The sequence below is a fragment of the Cervus elaphus genome, chromosome 3, assembly GCF_910594005.1.
Source record: "Cervus elaphus chromosome 3, mCerEla1.1, whole genome shotgun sequence".
In the NCBI taxonomy this organism is placed as follows: Eukaryota; Metazoa; Chordata; class Mammalia; order Artiodactyla; family Cervidae; genus Cervus; species Cervus elaphus.
This window is the reverse complement of record NC_057817.1, coordinates 41,869,746-41,891,586: the sequence shown is the minus strand read 5'-3', so window position 1 is coordinate 41,891,586 and position 21,841 is coordinate 41,869,746. Positions and strand designations below refer to the sequence as shown.

General features: G+C 41.2%; 2 protein-coding genes across 2 annotated transcripts in view; one reads left to right on the top strand and one right to left on the bottom strand.

Moving 5' to 3' along the window:
* Positions 1–5,158: 5,158 nt before the first annotated feature.
* On the bottom strand, positions 5,159–7,312 carry LOC122683514 (WAS/WASL-interacting protein family member 1-like). The gene is made up of 2 exons (XM_043887139.1): positions 6,524–7,312; positions 5,159–5,279 (listed from the first exon to the last, which is right to left on the bottom strand). Exon 1 carries the CDS (start codon positions 7,197–7,199, stop codon positions 6,930–6,932), a length of 270 nt encoding a protein of 89 aa, XP_043743074.1. The 5' UTR covers positions 7,200–7,312; the 3' UTR covers positions 5,159–5,279; positions 6,524–6,929.
* Positions 7,313–7,684: 372 nt separating this feature from the next.
* Positions 7,685–21,841, top strand: part of KCNMB4 (potassium calcium-activated channel subfamily M regulatory beta subunit 4) — a 73,696-nt gene continuing 59,539 nt past the window's right edge. Inside the window, exon 1 of the mRNA XM_043887135.1 lies at positions 7,685–8,344. Within this exon, the coding sequence (XP_043743070.1) occupies positions 8,009–8,344 (336 nt within the window). The 5' untranslated portion in view covers positions 7,685–8,008. The remainder of the gene's footprint in view (positions 8,345–21,841) is intronic.

Here is a 21,841-nt window from a genome sequence, read left to right as displayed (position 1 = left end):
AATTGGTAAGGCAGATTATCCTTTGTGAGACAGACTACCTTTAACCTGTGTAACACCAGAGGGCAGAATAAGGATATTTATATTATTGGCTGTTGTGGCAAGGCAGATTTCAACTTACAAGAAAATACTACACCATAAATTTTTTAAATGTCCAAAAATCAAATGAATAGCATTAGGAGTTAATGATTTTTTCATCACTGGAAGTGTCCAAGCAAAAGCAAGGAAGCTATTATTAAAAGTATTAGGTGATTCCCTGCATTAAGAGGAAGATAGTCTTTTCTTCTGGGGCTTCTCTGATAGTTCAGTTGGTAAAGAATCTGCCTGCAATGCAGGAGACCCCAGTTTGATTCCTGGGTCAGGAAGATCCGCTGGAGAACGGATAGGCTACCCACTCCAGTATTCTTGGGCTTCCCTGATGGCTCAGCTGGTAATGAATCCACCTACAATGTGGGAGACCTGGGTTGGGAAGATCCACTGGAGAAGGGAACAGCTACCCACTCCAGTATTCTGGCCTGGAGAATTCCATAGACTGTATAGTCCATGGGGTGGCAAAGAGTCGGACATAACTGAGCGACTCTCATTCACTCACTTGGGCTTTTCTTCTACCCTAAAGTGATTTAATGATTTGTGTTAACATCTCATTCCCTGTGTTTACTTCTACAGTAATAGAAGCTTTGAATAGCTTGAGTTTAGTTCGAACAAGTCTCTCTGAAACCTGAAAACTACACTTAATCTCTCTCTCCTGCATAACACAGTACTACTTATATTTGCTATGCATCTAAAAACAAGCTATTTTCTACACAAGTGTTTGAGAGTAAAATTAAACAGGACTGCCCTCCTGCCATAGCCACTTCATAGTCAGGTTTCACAATATCAATTTTGATCAAGGCTAACCATACTTGAATATAAATATATAGAGTGAGTGAAGTGAGTGAAGTCGCTCAGTCGTGTCCGACTCTTTGCGACCCCATGGACTGTAGCCTACCTACCAGGATCCTCAGTCCATGGGATTTTCCAGGCAAGAATACTGGAGTGGGTTGCCATTTCCTTCTCCAGGGGATCTTCCTGACCTAGGGATCGAACCCAGGTCTCCTGCATTGTAGGCAGACACTTTACTGTCTGAGCTACCAAGGAAGCCCATAAGAATATAAGCACATTTTAAATCCACTTGTATCACCTACACTTCTTTTGTATTGTACAGTAATTCCTTAGCAATGGTGTAGTACAGTAGAAGGGATTTCCCTTGTAGCTCAGTCGGTAAAGAATCTGCCTGCTACACAGGAGACCCTCGTTCGATCCCTGGGTGGGACAGATCCCCTGGAGAAGGAAATGGCAACCCACTCCAGTATTCTTGCCTGGATAATCCCATGGACAGAGGAGCCTGGCGGGCTACAGTCCATGGGGTCACAAGAGTTGCACGTGATTTACCGACTAAACCACCACCAGTAGAGTAAAAACAGAATGGGCCGTGTAATATGCCATAATAAACACATGCATAATCTTGGGAAAGATATTTAATTTTGTTCCTCTTCATCTCATGGTAAGATTAAATTAGAGCATTTGCTTATAGTAGGTGTTCAGTAGATGCTGGTCCATTTCTCCAAAGACAGACACTCCTCCTGTTAGTCACTGTACTAGGAGGCATTTTCCATATTTTGGAATTATTAAATGACTTTTTAACAGAACAGGGAACTGTTAAGAGAGTAATACCTAAGTTTCTGAAGAACATGGGAAGAACAAAATCAACTTGGAATAAAAATCATGTAATGTTCCAGTCTGAAACATCAGTTATGTCAAGCTATTTATTCTTAACGTTAAGACCAAAACTTCTTAGCTTCTTGCTTTCTAATTTCAAAGCTGATTTCCCTTTTACTACATTTGTATTTATATACATAGAAGTTCACTTCCATTAACATGAAAGACTGACAGGTGGCAAGAATTTAGGAAATCCAACCAGCACTTCCAGTACAGTATTATGAATTTATTAATATGAAGTGATTATCTGTGCTTTTTGCTTTTCTTTTTCAATTGCAAAGATTAAAGGCTGTATGCAAATAAATTTGAACTTTGAAAAAACATTTTTAATAATCATTATTTACTATTTAAAACAAAATGCAAACTATTTGGGAGCTTTCTTTCCCCTAATTAATATTTAACTAGGTAATATTTAAGATCCCTTCCTGTTCTAACATGATTATAACTATCTAAAAATAGTAAGTCGTGTTCTCAATAATAATTATGTGCTCAATATCAGAGGTAAAATTTATAGACAGGAAAAAATAAAAGCAATTAGAAAAGACAGTGGCCACATAGGAAATTTATTTAGAATGTAAAATTCTGATGCTAATAGCAAATATTTTACTTTCACAATGAAGCTTGGCAAGAAAGTTAATATTAGCAAGCTGGAAATGATTTTTACAACTTTAAGCATTTTTAAAGTTAAGACCAAACAGAAAGGAAACTTAATTTTCTGACAATAACAAGATCTAAATTTACATAACTAAATGAAAAAGTTTGATAAGTTTTTTCTATATATTTTTTGTTTTTGGATCACTCATGCTTTCATTCATATTTACTCTTCTTTAATTACAAATGTCTAAAACCTATCCAGCATATGAATTTTAATGAGAAAAGGTGATGATACAATATTACTTTTCTACCCTATATTTTAGCTATCCAAGTGTGTAGTATCAGTTTGAAAAACTTCACAATGTGCAGATTTTGAAAATCATGTATAAACATTTTCCCAACATATTCCAAATTCCCTTCTGTCCCTAGGTTATCATAGGTTTACTTATGACCATTCTTTTTACAATGTTTTAATAAAGGTATATATACATATGAAATTGTATATTGCAACTGTAACATCAGTCACAGAACTTCTTGAGGAATATTGATCATGAGAACAAACTATAAAATAACAGTGGTTTTAAAGTCCTTGTTTAGATATGCCTTATTTTTCTTTTAAAAAGAACCTCATCAAGGCTTGACCATGATTCTCCTGAAAACATTGTGTAAACAAAGAAGTGCATCAAGTAAGTTAGTCTGGTCCTGAGTACTGCAGTTTTAATCTCAATTTTAGTTGGTGGACAACTATGCAAAGAAAAGACTAGCTTTTTCTTTTCCTGAGTTGCCTCTGCCCTTCACAGGAAACAAGATGCTCAGTGGCCTCAGAGCTCAGAATCTCTGATGTCCTAAGTGTTCTTACTACTATCCTAACTTAAAGAGAGTCAATGGTGATCTGTTTTCAGAAATTGAGGGGCTAACATATCCAACCTTTCTTGGAAATGTGAAAAGGCAGCCCCAGTTCAAATAAAGGAAACTGGTAACACACAGTGTTCCATTAAAGATAAAAGTATGGAAAGTCTTTTTGATATGTTTGACTTTTAGTAAGAAACACATGAAATAATGAAAGGTTCAGAAGAGAAGCAAGCTAATTTAAATGGGAATTAAGAGGAGTAAGTTCAGCTCAGTCGCTCAGTCGTGTCCGACTGTTTGTGACCCCATGGACTACAGCACTCCAGGCTTCCCTATCCATTACCAACTCCCGGAGCCTACTCAAACCCATGTCCATCACGTCGGTGATGCCATCCAACCATCTCATCCTCTGTCATCCCCTTCTCCTCCTGCCTTCAATCTTTCCCAGCATCAGGGTCTTTTCCAATGAGTCAGTTCTTCACATCAGGTGGCCAAAGTATTGGAGTTTCAACTTTAGCATCAGTCTTTCTTTTTTTTTTTACACATAAAAGTATCTATGTTAATAACAAGGCTATTGGCTTCAGTCTTTCTAATGAATATTCAGGACTGATTTCCTTTAGGATGGTCTGGTTGGATCTCCTTGCAGTCCAAGAGACTCTCAAGAGTCTTCTCCAAAAAAAAAAAAAAAAAGGGTCTTCTCCAACCCCACAGTTCAAAAGCATCAATTCTTTGCTGCTCAGCTTTCTTTATAGTCCAACTTTCACATCCATACATGACTACAGGAAAAACCATAGCCTTGACTAGATGGATCTTTGTTGGTAATGTCTCTGCTTTTTAATATGCTGTCTAGGTTGATCATAGCTTTTCTTCCAAGGAGCAAGCATCTTTGAATTTCATGGCTGCAGTCACCATCTCCAGTGATTTTGGAGCCCAAGAAAATAAAGTCTGTCACTAAATTTCCATTGTTTCCCCATCTATTTGCCATGAAGTGATGGGACCAGATACCATGATTTTAGTTTTTTCAATGTTGAGTTTTAAGTCAGCTTTATCACTCTCCTCTTTCACTTTCATCAAAAGGTTCTTCAGTTTGTTTTCTGCCATAAGGGTCATGTCATCTGAGTATCTGAGGTTATTGATATTTCTCCAGAAAATCTTGATTCCAACTTGTGCTTCATCTAGCCTGGCATTCCGCATGATGTACTCTGCATATAAGTTAAATAAGCAGGGTGACCATATACAGCCTTGACGTACTCCTTTCCCAATTTGGAATCAGTCTGTTGTTCCATGTCCAGTTCTAACTGTTTTTTCTTGACCATACAGATTTCTCATGAGGCAGGTCAGGTGGTCTGGTATTTCCATCTCTTGAAGAATTTTCCACAGTTTGTTGTGATCCACACAGTCAAAGGCTTTGGCATGGTCAATAAAGCAAAAGTAGATGTTTTTCTGGAACTCTCTTGCTTTTTCGATGATCCAATGGATGTTGGCAATTTGATCTCTGGTTCCTCTGCCTTTTTGAAACCTAGCTTGAACATCTGGAAGTTCACAGTTCATGCACTGTTGAAGCCTGGCTTGGAGAACTTTCAGCATTACTTTACTAGTGTGTGGATGAGTGCAGTTGTGCAGTAGTTTGAATATTGTTTGGCGTTGCCTTTGTTTGCGATTGGAACGAAAACTGACCTTTCCCAGTCCTGTGCACACTGCTGAGTTTTCCAGATTTGCTGGCATATTGAGTGCAGCACTTTAACAGCATCATCTTTTTAGATTTGAAATAGCTCAGCTGGAATTCCATCACCTCCACTAGCTTTGTTAGTAGTGATGCTTCCTAAGGCCCACTTGACTTTGCATTCCAGGATGTCTGGCTCTAGGTGCTTGATCACACCATTGTGGTTATCTGGGTCATGAAGATCTTTTCTGTATAGTTCTTCTGTGTATTCTTGCCACCTCTTAATATCTTCTGCTTCTGTTAGGTCCATACCGTTTCTGTTCTTTATTGTGCTCATCTCTGCATGGAATGTAGATGCTGGGTAGGGCCACCCAAGACGGACGGGTCATGGCCGAGAGGTCTGACAAAACGTGGTTCACTGGAGAAGGGAATGGCAAACCACTTCAGTATTCTTGCATTGAGAACTCCATGAATAGTATGAAAAGGCAAAAAAAGTATGAAAAAAGGAGTAAAGAGCAGAAGGCTAGACGGCAACAGTTTCTTCAAATACTTTTAGAATAATTATAAAGAAGGAAAGTGACTAAATGCAGAACTTGGAAAAAATGAATTTAAAAGCCTTTAAGAATTTAGGTTAAGACAATATTTTCTCTGTGTGTTCTCTAGATTTACTTGGAAGACCATCTTGCCTCAGTTTTGAGGCAAAGGTTACATTCACACAACTCTCTGAGCTCTAGAATCATTGAAAAGTGAATCATATTCATTAAATGATTTTTAGACAACCCGATCCCTGTGTTTTATGAAAGGCTATAGGAATTAATTCAGCCTCAAGGTTAAGTTGTTCACCATATCAGAGCTATGAGATCCAAAAAATCTAATCTGTTCACCACTGCCTTAGATCCTAGATTGGCTTTAGCCCTCTTGAAAAGGAAAATAATTATAACCCACTGTAGGAAAGAGATTCACACTGAAAATCTGTAATCTTAGGTTAATATGCTTCAACTAATAAACTCACTTTTCCTTTCAGGTAGTGTGTGTAATCACTAACAATTGTCTTTATGCCAACAGAAAGGGAAGAAAATAATAAAATAGTCTCTCAAAACTTGAAAGGTATTAAAGTGCAGAGTCTTCCTGACTTGGAAAATTTCCAAACCCTGTATCTTCTTAATTTATTCAGAAAAACACTTGGGGTCTTCCTATAATTAAACTTGCTTTACCCCTTGCTTGGAAATACCACATGAAGGAGTACTTCAAAGTAACAGATCAGGACCTCAGTTGAGAAGTACTATACCAGTAAACTAACATTTGAAATCCAAGAAAGAGAAGTCAAGAATTCTATGATTCGGTGTTTCCGTATTCATCAGGAACTGAATATGAATATATGACTGAATTTAACTAAGAGTATATTCATTTGGGACTTGCAAGTCAAGAAAAAGACATGTTTATATGTTTTGCCAAGTGAATACTCTGATGCTTCAAAATGTAGGTCGAAACAGTTCTCCAAGTTTGATATTTTGATAGCAGTATGACTTTAAAAAAATAATCTTCTTTTTAAAGATCAGGAAAAGAACAGAGACTGAGGTATGCACAGGCGAGTTGGGGAGGGGGCGTGGAGGGAGCAGCAGAAAGAATCAGGAGAGCAGGACGCAGCTCTAGAAACGGTACCTGTCCCAGAGTGGGTCGGCACGCCGCGGTCGCCTCGCAGAGCGCTCCTGGAAAGCTCATCTACAAATTCCGAGACGGGCCAACGGTGGCAAGACTCCTGAGGAGGGAGCCAGAACAGAGAGGATTCTGCTCTCGGTTTGGAGCGAGAGGACGGTCCTGATGGGGAACAAGGTGTCTCCTTCAAGGGCTGTAAGCCTCTGCACTCGCTCCCCTGGGTCCCTAGTCAGTCAGCCCCAGCCTTGGGCACATAGACTTGGGGTCGGCCCGGCCGCCCTTAGACCTGCGTTGCCGCGTGGTCCACCCACGACCCAGGAAGCGAGTTTCCTGGGTCTGGGGTGGGGGGCGTCAGGCTCCTGCCCCCCACGCGCGTTGCCTCCACCGCAAACTCCGTCTGACTCAGCCTGTTTCACTTCTGACCTGCTGCCCTCCAGGCCTGGCTGAGGCCGGCGAGGGTGGGCGGTGTCGGGGGTGGGGGTGATCGTGGGCTGCTCCCGGACAGTTGGGAGCGCCGGGACCCCGAGGCCAGGCAGTTACCGCGCTCGCCCGAGTCGGGGGGGCGGCGGCAGGTCACGCCTCCCGCCTTGCGGCGCGCGCCCGCCCCAAGCGTGGGAACCGGCGGCCGGGTGTCTCTGGGGCACACGCCCGGGCGCACGCCGCTCGCCCCGGGGGCTTCCATCCCTATCCGCCTGGTGCCGGCGGCCAGTCTCCCCGAGAGCGCACGCCTCCGCTGGCTGACCAGTCCCCGTTTGCAGTTCAAAATTCCCGCCGCTCCACTTGCACGACACCCTCTCCCTCGTTTGTTTTCTGTTTTGTTTTTTAAACTTTCACTCCGTTAAGTTATATTGATCCTAACCTCTTATCGCGGATGCCTCTTCCTGGGGAATGTAACGAGAATCCCCGGCGCCAGCGCCGCGATCCCCAGCGCCTGCCCGCCCCTCGCCCACGGGAAACGCCCCGGGGCGGGGCGGGAGGACCCGGGTCGGCGGCGGGTGGGGCCCGGCGGAGCTGCCTCCCGCGCCGGGGAGCCCCGGGGCTCGCCTCAGCCCTGCAGCGTCTGCCCTCGGGGCAGCTGCCAGGCGAGTCCGCGGAGCGGCGGCCGGCGGGCGATGGAGACTGGGAGCCACCGGGCGAGAGGAGGCGGGGTGGGGGAGGCGGGGAAAGCGCGGGGGCGGAGGCTGGCAGGGGGCGCTGGAGGCAGGAGCCGCCCGTGCGCTCCTCGCGCCCGAGGGTGCAGGAGGCTCTGAAACCTCGGCCGCGCGGCGAGCCTCTGGGGCTCGGGCGGCGGCGGCGGGGAGGTGGAGGGGGGGGCGCTGCCGCCGCCGGGGGGCGTCGCCGGCCTCGGCCCCTTTGTTCTCGCGCGCTCCCCCTGGCCGCCCACTCCCCTGCTGTCGTGCGGCGGCGGCTCCTCCCGCCGAGGCAGTCGGGCTCGGCGCCGGGGGCGGGAGGGGGCGGGGGGAGCGCGCCCGCCGCCGGGAGTGGGGGGCGATGGCGAAGCTCCGGGTGGCTTACGAGTACACGGAAGCCGAGGACAAGAGCATCCGGCTCGGCTTGTTTCTCATCATCTCCGGCGTCGTGTCGCTCTTTATCTTCGGCTTCTGCTGGCTCAGTCCCGCGCTGCAGGATCTGCAAGCCACGGCGGCCAATTGCACGGTGCTGTCGGTGCAGCAGATCGGCGAGGTGTTCGAGTGCACCTTCACCTGTGGCGCCGACTGTAGGGGCACCTCGCAGTACCCCTGCGTCCAGGTCTACGTGAACAACTCCGAGTCCAACTCCAGGGCGCTGCTGCACAGCGACGAGCACCAGCTGCTGACCAACCCCAAGGTAAGGACGCCCCGGGGGGACTGCCTCGCTCCTACGGAGATGCTGAGGTTTGGGGGAGCATCAGTGTTAAACCCTGCGCGGGGTGGCTCGGAGTATGCAAGCGTTACCAGGAGGCGACGAGGCGTCGCGGACTACGCTTACACCGGGAGTGAGCACGTCGGGGAGCCCGGGGCGCCCCCCGGCCCTTCAGGAGGGTTTGTGTGCGGGGACCCGTGGTACTCGGAGGCTTTCCTTACACACCTGTCTTGCCTGGTCTCAGATTTTGAGGCCTTGGCCCAGCTTCGGTTCGGGCCCTACCGGACCGGCTTTGCAGAAATGCGAAGAGCCGAAAGTTAACTTTTCCTCGGATTAAATCCAGTGCGTAGCGGGGATACCACCAACTCCGGCGTATGGTCAAGGTCCGAAGTCCCACTGGCCGCGTCCAGAACTCGCCTAGGGAGGCTGCAGGGGGTCCTTTAGCCCTTTGAGAGGTGTTAGCGGTTTCCTTACCTTTTCACTCTAGACCCATGTTTTTAACTTGGGGTACAAAGATGAAAAAAAAAAAAAAAACAAAGATGAGCTTTCGTGGGTCGACAAACGACGTGGAATCAAAATTCGAAATTCTGTGCAGATCCATCTTGGGCGGGTACGGTGGACTCCTGGTTGTCACGAAATAGATTCTCAGAAGGGTCTAGAGGAAGCCTAGGTTCTCCGTGTGTCTAAGAACAACTGGGAGCCATCTGGGGAACGGTAAAACTTTCTGAAAATAGAAAAGCCTCCGTGAAATGTACCGAATATGCCTGTCTTGGCAATTTTTTCCGTTCTCGCAAGCAAAAAAGAAAAAAAAAAAAAAAAAAAAAACAACCTGGTTAGGACTCGAGGGATGGAAAGCAGAGAAAGGGAGACTCAGAAGACCGTTCCCAGTGGAGAAAAAGCTTATAAAAAGCAGTGTCCTCAGTCTGTGAACTAGTTGAGCTTTGTAGTACACCTGCTTTTGCAAGAAGGCTTTTCTTTCTTTTGTTTTTTCTTCTCTTGGCCTTTTTTACTCTTCTGATTACTTAACTATCAAAGAAAAGGTATGTATTCTTCTTTAAAGTTACTGACACCCTCCCTGTTTGTTAGAGCAGTTCTTGAAGATCAAGAAAACTGTCCAAAAGGGAATGAGTCTTGTGTACACAGGAAAACTTTCCTTACATGTGACAGGATATAATTATAACAATACAAAAGAAGAGTTGTCTATCAATATTTTTTAAGATATTTAAAAATAAGCTTATCATTTCTCTGCAGCAAAACTCCTGTTCTTGTCTCCTAAATAGTTAATTATTGAATTTGGGAAATTTTTAAAAGAGAATTCCTTTTTTAAAAAAAAGAATGACTTCTCTTAAAGATGCTCTTGATGACAAAGGAAGAGTATCTTTAAAATGAAGATAATAGATGAGTAGTAAGTATAGAAATACAGAATTTAGAGTATAAACTTCAAAGTCTCGAAGAAGCAATAAAGTCTCAAGACAGATGTTGTAAGTTAAGCAGCTCAATGCTCAGGAATTTCAAAACAAATTGCAAGGCTTTCGGAACATCACTTTTTTTTTTTCAAGATTAAGCCATTAATATAAAAGCAAGGTGTGGCACAGTAGTAGTAATTTAGAAATTATATGATAGTTTATCATTTAAAAGGTGTTATAATTGGTGAAACATTGTGATTAGTTTAAGATTGTGGTTCAGGCACTAATAAATTACATATACATATTCCAGTAAGCGCCTAATACCTAATCAAGACATTGAGAAGGCAGAATTTGCTACACAAAGACTGCTTCACAGTTTCCAGGTAATTTTGTAGAATCTGGCAGAAAAAGTAAATTGGGATCATTAGGACATAGATTTCTAAATCACTTGGAAAAAGTGGTAATGGCTTATATGTAATCCTAAGATTTGATCTCTTTTTATTGCAAATAAACAGTTTCCTTCCAGTGCCAGTTTGGATCCTGGCAACAATTGCTTTGAAGAAATATTTGAACAAAGTAAGATTTTTTAAAGTAAAGCATTAAAGAAATGACAGAACTGGAGAAAGATACATTAATGTTACAGAAAATGATGAAGAGCATCCCATCTGATTTAGTCAAGGTTCCCTCAGCCAAAGCAGTGTATATCTCTTTATCCAAATTATGATTGCATTGGACCATTTAAAGAACATTAGACGTGTTCTTTTGCAGTCACCTTTCCACTTTTGAGCAATGAAATGCTCAATTTGGAAATTCTTGTAAGCAATTGGTGATGGAAAAATTCAGTGTAACCAAAATATTGTGCCAGAGCCCATCACATAAGCAGAATGTTTCCACAGTGCCCTTGCAGTTACGCAGTACCCACCACCAAGTGCTGTTTCATCTAGGCTACCCAGAACTTTCCTCTTTGTTGAAGGCCTGGGTTCCCCACCCATTCTCTTTGCAGAATGTCTAGATTCCCTACAGTGTATTGGATCCTGATCACCTCCAACCTTCTCTGCTTTATGACCCACTGCCGCAAGAAGCCATTTGGAGATCTCTCCTTAGAAAAGAGAACAAGGGCTTTCTCCTCTCCTGTGAGTTTACTACATTAGTTATAGTAAAAAGCAGAGAAGGGGAAAGAATAATGCAAATATATAACTTCTTATGCTGCAGACTACTAAAGAGATAGTGTGAATAAATTTGACCTTTGACTAATAATTTCTTTAAAATATCTTTAAGTCCTGTTCAACTTATGTTTTGAAATGTATCCTTGTATCCAAAGCAGAAACTGTATCCAGTCATGTAAGGTAGTTCAGTTCAGTTCAGTCACTCAATCATGTCCGACTCTTTGCGACCCCATGGACCACAGCATGCCAGGGTTTCCTGTCCACCACCAATTTCCGGAGCTTACTCAAACTCATATCCATCGCATCTGTGATCCATCCAACCATCTCATCCTCTGCCGTACCCTTCTTCTCCTGCCTTCGATCTTTCCCAGCATCAGGGTCTTTTCCAGTGAGTCAGTTCTTCACATCAGCTGGCCAAACTTTTGGAGTTTCAGTTTCAGCATCAGTCCTTCCAATGAATATTCAGAACTCATTTCTTTTAGGATGGACTGGTTGGATCTCCTTGCAGTCCAAGGGACTCTCAAGAGTCTTCTCCAATACCACAGTTAAAAAGCATCATTTCTTCAGCGCTTAGCTTTCTTTATAGTCCAACTCTCACATCAAAATATGACTACTAGAAAAACCATAGCTTTGACTAGACGGATCTTTGTTGACAAAGTAATGTCTTTGCTTTTTAATATGCTGTCTAGGTTGGTCATAACTTTTCTTCCAAGGAGCAAGTGTCTTTTAATTTCATGGCCGCAGTCACCATCTGCAATGATTTCGGAGCCCAGTAAAATAAAATCTGTCACTGTTTCCGTTGTTTCCCCGTCTATTTGCCATGAAGTAATGGGACCGGATGCCATGATCTTAGTTTTCTAAATATTGAATTTTAAGCCAACTTTTTCACTCTCCTCTTTCACTTTCATCAAGAGGCTGTTTAGTTCTTCTTTGCTTTCTGCCATAAGGGTGGTGTCATTTCACATCTAATGTTATAGATAATTCTCCCTGCAATCTTGATTCTAGCTTGTGCTTCATCCAGCCCGGTATTTCGCATGATGTACTCTGCATATAAGTTAAATAAGCTGGGTGACAATATACAGTCTTAACATACTCCTTTCCTGATTTGGAACCAGTCTGTTGTCCCATGTCCAGTTCTAACTGTTGCTTCTTGAACTACATACAGATTTCTCAGGAGGCAGAACAGGTGGTCTAGTATTCCCATTTCTTGAAGAATTTTCCACAGTTTGTTGTCATCCACACAGTCAAAGGCTTTGGCGTAGTCAATAAAGTAGATGTTTTTCTAGAACTCTCTTGCTTTTTCGATGATCCAACAAATGTAGGCAGTTTGATCTCTGGTTCCTTCAAGTAGTGTAGTACTTCATGTAATGTAGTACTCAAGTCAGTTATCCTAGTTTTCAAGTCAAGTCCTAATTATCCACAGGGCAGTGATCTGCTCTTTGAGTTGACCATTGCAAAAAAATCTAAATTTGGGGTCAGCTTCCTCTGACTACGGTTCTTGTCACTGGATTATCTCTTTGTGACTAGCTGTTGTGTATGCTAAGGGTTTTGGTTCTCAACCATGACAATCCATTAGAATCACTGGGGGAACTTTATTTATTTATTTATTTTTTTAAGAATGCTTCTGATGTTTATTAGTACACTGAACATGGTTGAGGGAAAAAAATTCTCTGATTCTTGAGAATATATCGATTTGTTATTGTTGCTCAGTCACTAAGTCATGTCTGACTGTTTGCAACCTGATGGACTGCAACATACCAGGCTTCCCTGTCCTTCACTATCTCCTGAAGTTTGCTTGAATTCATGTTTATTCGGTTGGGGTGGGGGAACTTCAAAAAGAAGTTCGGATGCCTGAGTCCAGCCTTTAGAGATTCACACTTGGTCTTGGGTGGGTCCTGGGCATTGGTAATTTTAAAAAAGTTCTACAAGTAATTCTAGTCTGTAGATGGAGTGAAAATAAACACTGGCTTAGAAAATGTCTTCATCTGTTGTTCAAGAAAAATAAAGTAAGAACCCAAAGGATTCATCATGATTAATATTTGTGTGTTTAGGTTAAAAGATGGTACTGATGCTACCGAATGTTGAGAGTTGGTATGAAAGGAAGGACTCAAATTCTGAAGGAAAAGAAGAGAATCCTTTAAAATTAGTTTAATGTGAATGAAATGAACTTACGCAGTTCCAAACATTCGCCTTTACCTTATTGTAGACATTGGATGGCCAAGAAAAGATGAATGATTAAAACTGGCCTCTTGAGAGACCAGAGAAAGTACGTGATTAGAGGCTATATGTTTTATTTTTGAGTTTTCTTTCTCTGATAAGAAAAACCTAAAAAGAGAGGACAAATGTCTATTTCTAAGAAATCAGTACTACTAAAAACCTAAGAGAAATGCATTGAAGAGAAGAAAAACTTAGACCAGAACTGGAAGAGGCTTCAGGCATTAAGAATATCCCCTGAAATTGGATATGATTAACTATAGACCTCTGTAACTTAGTCACCTTCTTGGTACCCTTGTCATCCATTCTAGTGTGCCCCTTCCCCCAACACACACGCTCCCTGTATAGACTGTAAGGTTTGCTGGGGTTAATTTCTGAGCTCCATTCTTGAGTTAAATGTTCAACGTGATATACTTTGTGCTCTAGGGAGTCCATCATATCAAAATTAATAAAAGGCTAATCTGAATTGTGACAACTTATCTGTAGCCTTTATTTCTCCATGAAAAAGTGGCTTACTGTGGTGGTTTTTCCTCTTGTAATAATATGAAATAATATTGGGGATGTACATAAAATTTAAGTCCACAAATACTTCTTCAGCATCGATTATGATCAAAGAACTGGGCAAGAAATGGGAGGATGTACAAAGATGAGTTCATTTAACAAATATTTATTAAATGCCTACTTAGGTTCTAGTGTGTTTCTAGGTTTTAGGACTGGAATAGAGATCAAAAGAAGATTTCTGGAGCTTACATTTTGGTGGAGTGACTGACAAGAAATCAATTCATAGTATATTGTCATGTAATGATAGATGGGCAAAGAAAATTTAAGCAGCATAAAGGTACAGAAAGTTATGGAAGGAATGAGAGCTGTTCTTTTGCATAGGATGACCAGGGAAGGTGGCTCTGATGAAGTGATATTTCCACAGAGACCCAAAGGACATGAGAGGATTATCAGTGGCCTAAGGGACTTAGAGGAATGAATCGTGTGGCTCTGCAGAGAAAGAGTGCTCCACAAGCTGCAGGAGAAGCAAGTGCAGAGGCACTGGGGCAAGTGTGAGGAATAGTGAGGATGACGGTGAGTGAACAGAGAACAGTGGGAGATGAGACGAGGGTCTCAGAAAACTTTATCAGGATTTTGGATTCTAGTCTAAATGTGATGGTAAGTTATTTGACGCTAAGCCGGACCCAGATATAATCAGACTTAGACTTTTAAAAAATTTGAATGATCCATCTGGATGCTGAGATGAGGATAGAATTTGTATGGGGGGAGGAGTGTGTGTGTACACGCGCATGCTCACTTGTGCAAGGTGACAGCAGCAGAGGCAAGATTGGAAACAAGGAGTCCAGTAGGCCAAACAAAAGGTGGTGACTTAGATCAGGGAGTAGCGTTGATAAGGTCCGCTGATGGATTGGATGTGAGGAATGAGGGAGAAAAGAATGAAGATGACTCCAAGGTTTGTGGCAATCACCATTGAAAAAGGGAGGTTGTTTTATTATAAATAGGAAAATTGAAGGAGGAGCAATTTTGGAGGTTGGACATAACTGAGCACACACACACAGAAACACACTGCATGAAAAGCGGGTGTTCAGTTTTAGATATGCCTAACTGACTTATGTGGAGAAGGCAATGGCACCCCACTCCAGCACTCTTGCCTGGAAAATCCCATGGACGGAGGAGCCTGGTAGGCTGCAGTCCATGGGGTCGCAAAGAGTCGGACACGACTGAGCAACTTCCCTTTCACTTTTCACTTTCATGCATTGGAGAAGGAAATGGCAACCCACTCCAGTGTTCTTGCCTGGAGAATCCCAGGGACGGGGGAGCCTGGTGGGCTGCCGTCTATGGGGTCGCACAGAGTCGGACACGACTGAAGTGGCTTAGCAGCAGCAGCAGCAACTGACTTATGGGCTTCTCCAGTAGCGCAGAGTCTTCTGCCAGTGCAGGAGACTCAAGAGATACAGGTTCGATTCCTGAGTCAGGAAGATCCCCTGGAGTAGGAAATGACAACCCACTCCAATATTCTTGCCTGGAAAACCCCATGGACAGAGGAACCTGGTAGACTACACTCCATTGCAAAGAGTCGGAAACAGCTGAGCACCCTTGGAGGCAACTGATGTACAAATAAGGATGAATTCTTGAGTTTCTGCCCTCAAGGAGATCATTACTTAGCAGACAAGATAAGAACTCAATAACTATCAAACAAAGCAACACATCAAGTTCTACTGGGAGGTGCAAACAATATGACAAACATCTAAAGGGGAATAACTGGGGGGAAAGCTTCCTGGAGGAGGAAGCATTTGCCATGAAACTTTTAGAATGAATAGAATTTTTATCTTGGGAGGAAAGATGAGGAGAAATGAAGAGAACATCAAGAAAGAGAAAAATGCCAGGAGCAAGGCTCTGAAGCTGTGGAGTATGGGGTGTGTTGGGGAACCAGCAGAGAGACTGGTGTGGCTGGAACCTAGGGGACAAAGAGCAGAGGTCTGGGGGAAAGGTGTGCATGCATGCTACGTCACTTCAGTCATGTCTTTGCAACCGTATGGACCATATCCTGCCAGGCTCCTCTGTCCATGGGATTCTCCAGGCAAGAGTACTGGAGTGGGTTGCCCTGCCCTCCTCCAGGGGATCTTCCCAACCGAGGGATCGAACCCATGTCTCTCAGTCTCCTGCATTGGCAGGCAGGTTCTTAACCACTAGTGCCACCTGGCATAAGGCAGGAGAGTAAATTCTGGCCAGTAATGTAGAGGTCCTTGACAGACAGGGTGGGTTTAGTGACCATTGGGAACCCATAGTAGGAAGAATCTGTGCCCATCTACCAAAGATGGTCACATACTAATCCCTAGAATCCGTGAATATCTTATGTTATGCAGCAAAGGGGAGTCAAGGTTGCAGATGCAGTTAAATTTGCTAATCAGCTGACCTTAAAATAGGGAGATGTGCTGGTGGGCTCTGGAATCTCAAGCACCCTTAAATGTGGAAGAGGAGGTCAGAGTGATGCAATTTGAAGACAACTCAACTGACTGTTGGCAGCTTTGAATACAGAAGAGGGACATGAGCCAAAGAATGCAGGCGGGAAAAGGCAAGAAAATGGATTCTTTCTTAGAGGCTTCAGAAAGAAGTATAGCCCAGCTGGTGTCTTGATTTTAGCTCAGTGAGACCTGTTTTGGAATTCTGTCCTCCAGAATTGCAAGTTAATACATTTGTTTTGAGCCACTAAGTTTCTGCTATAGCAGCATTGGGAACCTAACACAGAAGCCAAGTAAGGCTTTTGAGTAGGTGACCAATATGATTAGATGTTTGAAAGCTTGGTCAGATTATATCCACCTGTTACAGCTCTTTGCAAACAATCTACTCTGCAGACTGCTAGGATCTTCCTGTCTGAGAGTACTTAACCATGAGCCACCTCTGGCTTCCATTGTGGATGCTGTTTATGAATGTATTAATTATTTGCAAGAACTCTCAAAATTTTGTATCTCAGACTTAATCAGAAACTTTTTACTTTTACATGAGAGGTTTGTGATATTACAATACATTTCAGTTAAAGTTTTGGGGGAAATGCATATATTTTCCATTATTACAAACTTACCTCAGAATTACAAAGCTTTTTATAAGTTGTCAGTTTTGTTTATCTGAAATGTTTTTAATACTCACCTGTGAGTGAAGATGTCATTCATTTTATTTACCTTGGGTTTAAAATTTTTTTCTCTGTCTTTAGCAGAATTTCGTATTCGATTGAGTTCCTAGATAAACAGTACACTTATATTACAATTACCATAAATACTCACAGTGTAATACTGAACAGAATGGTTTTCAATATTACATATGTTTCTAACTATTCCTCATGCTGTGTGTTTGGTAGTCTCTAGGACACATAAAATAATGTGTAAAAATTTGTAATTTGAGTTATGGTAATATCCTGTTTTCTTTTAAAATAATCAGTTATAAAATTGAAAACCATATGTTTATTAAATTATTTAAATCTGTGACCATTTTGGTAAATAAACTAATCAAACAAATTTATTTCATGTATTTGCTTGGTTGGTTAGCAGAAGCCAGCAGATTTGGTCACTGAAAGTTCTCTGTACCTTGAAGCACATGTGAAGAAATATCCATTCATCTAACTGATGCACTAGACCAAATGGACTTTGAAACCTTATCTGATGGCCAATTTACTAGTTATAATTTAACAATATTGTAGAAGCACTTATTGATGTTGTATCTCCTTAGTGGGAATTATCAATCAGTTCAGTCGCTCAGTCATGTCTGACTCTTTGCGACCCCATGGACCGCAGCACTCCAGGCTTCCCTGTCCATCCCCAACTCCCAGAGTTTACTCAAACTCATGTCCATTGAGTCGGTGATGCCATCCAACCATCTCATCAATATATCCTGTAAAATTAAATTCTAATCTCGGAAGTTTAATACTTTTTTCCTATGTAATAAGTTAATTTACAAAATTGTCCTTATCGAGACAACTTTATTTTAAAATAATTCTCAAGAATAAAAAGCCAGAAAATAATACTGCTTACTGAGACTAAAATCTTCTATTCTGATTTTAATTATTTTCTATTTCCTTTGTTACGAGGATAAAAATGGCAAAAGATTATCATGTTTATCTCTCTAAAACCAGCTTCTATTCTAGAATCTTTTGTTTCTATCAATGATATCATTATTCTCTGGTATTAATACTTTGATTTTTACTGCCACTGTCCTGGTCAGTTTTCATTCCAATCCCAAACAAAGGCAATGCCAAAGAATGTTCAAACTACTGCACAATTGCACTCATCTCACACACTAGCAAAGTAATGCTCAAAATTTTCCAAGACAGGCTTCAACAGTATGTGAGCCATGAACTTCCAGATGTTCAAGCTGGATTTAGAAAAGGCAGAGGAACCAGAGATCGAATTGCCAACATCCATTGGATCCTTGAAAAAGCAAGAGAATACCAGAAAAACATCTACTTCGGTTTTATTGATTACACCAAAGCCTTTGACTGTGTGGATCACAGCAAACTGTGGAAAATTCTCAAAGAGATAGGAACACCAGACCACGTGACCTGCCTCCTGAGAAATCTGTATGCAGGTCAAGAAGCAACATTTAGAACGGGACGTGGACCAGCAGACAGGCTCCAAATCAGGAAAGGAGTACATCAAGGTGTGTATTGTCACCGTGCTTATTTAACTTATATGCAGAGTACATCATGCAAAATGCTGGCCTGGATGAAGCACGAGCTGGAATCAAGATTGCTGAGAGAAATATCAATAACCTCAGATATGCAGATGATACCACCCTTATGGCAGAAAGCAAAGAACTAAAGAGCCTTTTGATGAAAGTGAAAGAGCAGAGTGAAAAACTGGCTTAAAACTCAACTTTCAAAAAACAAAGATCATGACATCTGGTCCCATCACTTCATGGCAAATAGATGGGGAAACAGTGGAAACAGTGAGAGACTTTATTTTTGGGGGTCCAAAATCACTGCAGATGGTGACTGCAGCCATGAAATTAAAAGACGCTTGTTCCTTGGAAGAAAAGCTATGACCAACTCAGACAGCATATTAAAAAGCAAAGACATTACTTTGCCAACAAAGGTCCGTCTAGTCAAAGCTATGGTTTTTGCAGTAGTCTTGTATTGATGTGAGAGTTGTACAATAAAGAAAGCTGAACGCCAAAGAATTGATACTTTTTAACTGTGGTGTTGGAGAAGACCCTTGAGAGTCCCTTGGACTGCAAGGAGATCCAACCAGTCCATCCTAAATGAAATCAATTCTGAATATTCATTAGAAGGACTGATGCTGAAGCTCAAACTCCAATACTTTGGCCACCTGATACTTTGCCACCTTTTCATTGGAAAAGACCCTGATGCTGGGAAAGACTGAAGGCAGGAGGAGAAGGGGATGACAGAGGATGAGACGGTTGGATGGCATCACTGACATGATGGACATGAGTTTGAGTAAGCTCTGGGAGTTGGTGATGGACAGGAAGGCCTGGCGTGCTGCGGTCCATGGGGTCGCAAAGAGTCGGACACGACTGAGCTATTGAAGTGAACTGAACTGTTCTGGTCAAAGATACTGCAATTTGCCTCGGTTATTACAGTCTCTTCAATAATCCCCTTTTTCTAGTCAATTTCTTCCTTCAGATCAGTGATTCTCAAAGTATAATCAGTGGACAAGAAGCATCAACATCAATTTGTGAGCTTGTTAGTGATGCACATTCTCAATACCCATCCTAAACCCACTGAGTCAGAAATTCCACCCTAGCGTTTGATTTAGTAGTTCTGTGTTGGAATCTAAGAATTTATACAGCAGAAAATAATTACCAAGCTAATAGATGGGGAAAATGAAGTAATGTAAAGCAGTAAGTTTAGAAGAATGCAATAAAAGAGAGTAAAAAAACTATAGACAGGTAGAATACATTTTTAAAAGTAATAATCAAAAAAAAAAGTAATAATCTACTCAGTGTTATGTGGCACCCTGCATAGGAGGGGAGTTGGATGAGAATGGATACATATATATGTATTGCTGAGTTCCTTTGCTGTCCACTTGAAGCTATTACAATATCATTAATCATCTATACTCCAATAAAAAATAAAAAGTTAAAAAAATAAGACAGAGTTTAACCCAAATTTATAATTATATTGAATATAAATGGACTAACTCTTCCAATGTAAAGGTAGAGATCATAGACTGGAAAACACACTATACAAACATCAGTACCCCCATCAAAAAAATAAAGAAAGAAAAACTGGAGTACTTGTATAATATGAAACACAGAGACTTTGAAACAAAAATGTGTCACTAGAGCTAAAAAGAGACATTTCATAGTCATAAAAGTTAATTCAATAAAATATAACAACTCTGTACTGGGATATACCTAAAATATTAACTCAAAATACATAAAAACAAAGAATTAGAACAGAAATATATAGAAATATTTTGAGGGAGAAATATACATGTCTATCATGATGAGAGATTTTAAGGTATTTCTGTTTCTAACTGATAAATACTCAGACAACAGTAATATGAATACACATCCAACAGATCTGAGTAACATGTTTAACAATGGACCCAAGTGATGTTTATAAATTAATATATCCAGTAGCAGCACAGTGCACATGATTTCAAGTACCCACATAATATTTCCCAAAACTGATCACTTTTGGGCAATAAAACAAGCCTTAACAAATTTCAAAGGAGTGAAATAATGAATATTATATCCTCAGTGAAATTAAGGTAGAAATGATTAAATTTTACTGAGAGACATAGTCAGTATAGGAAGTTCATCAGTGAAAGTGTGAGCTTATGAATAAATGATACCTGAGCAACTAGCTCTACATAAAATAGAAATAAAATTTGATACATGCTTCATACCCATAACAACAAATTTTAAATGGAATAAAACCTAAAAATGAAAACTATAAAGCTTTCAGAAGTTAAAATAGGAAAATATCTTTATGACATAGGTCTAAGACATATTTTTTTAAATAAGGCTTAAAGAACAAATCATAAAAATATTGATACATTGAGCATCTTAAAACAATGATTTACATGTGACAAAAATGATTGCAAACAATGTGAGAATGTAAGCCACATACAAGTAGAAGATAATGGCAAAAACAATCAGCAATATTTATGAAAATGTCTACAAATCATTAAGAAAATGTTGTTTGACATAATGGGAAAATCAGTGAAGGCTATGGACAGTCAATTCATGAAAGAACCCAAATGGTCAATAAATGTGAAATAATTCTCTGTCTGGTAATCCTAGGGAAATTCAAATGACAACAATAATGGAATGCTATTTCACACTTATTAGGCTGACAAAACATAATATGCTTCATAAGACCAAGTAATGGTGAGGATTTGAGAAAATGTTAAGTTCTAACTTATTGCTGGAAAGTTAGTTCAACTTAGGAAAATAAACATACTATGTGAAACTGAAGTTGTGCATACCTGACAATCGTTGTGATAACTAAGCAAATGACAGCAATTTCCCTTCAAAGGAGTTTGCCCTAAAAAAAAACATAACACATGTCCAAGAAGTATGTGTGAGGATTATCATTGCAGAACTGTTCATAGTAGTGAAAAAGTAGAAACAATCTAACTGAGTTAATTAGGATATTGGATGGGATGTTTTAATAAGAACCTAACAAAAGTAACCTAAACAAACAAATAAGAAAAACCCTAAGAAGTACCACATCCTAATTTGTCTAAGTCGTGTCGGACTCTGAAACTCCCTGGACTGTAACCCACCAGGCTCCTCGATCCGTGGGATTTCCCAGGCAAGAAACTGGAGTGGGTTGCCATTTCCTCCTCCAGGGGATCTTCCCAACCCAGCGATCAAACCCATGTCTCCTCCATCTAAGGAAGTACTAGGTTTTTTCTTTGTAAATGTCTGAGCTTGTAAGCAGTCTGTGGGGCTAAACCATTCTAATCTGGAAGGTCGTTCAAACACCCAGTTTCTTACTGTCTTGTTGCTCTTAACATGTCCCTTAACATGTTTCTCCTAACTTGCATCACATCTGCCTTGTGGGCAGAAACAAGAATGAAAGAGGAAAAATAAAGGAAAGACAGCTTCCTGTAAAAAAGATATATTTCAAATATTGTAATGTTTACCCTTTTAATGTGTACAGTTTTTTGGTATATTCACAAAGTTGTGCAAGCATCATTGCTAATTTCAGAATATTTCCGTTGCTCCCAAGG

Excerpts from the sequence above, each read along its gene's own strand:
- LOC122683514 (XM_043887139.1), bottom strand. The coding sequence starts at position 7,199 with ATGGAAGCCCCCGGGGCGAGCGGCGTGCGCCCGGGCGTGTGCCCCAGA.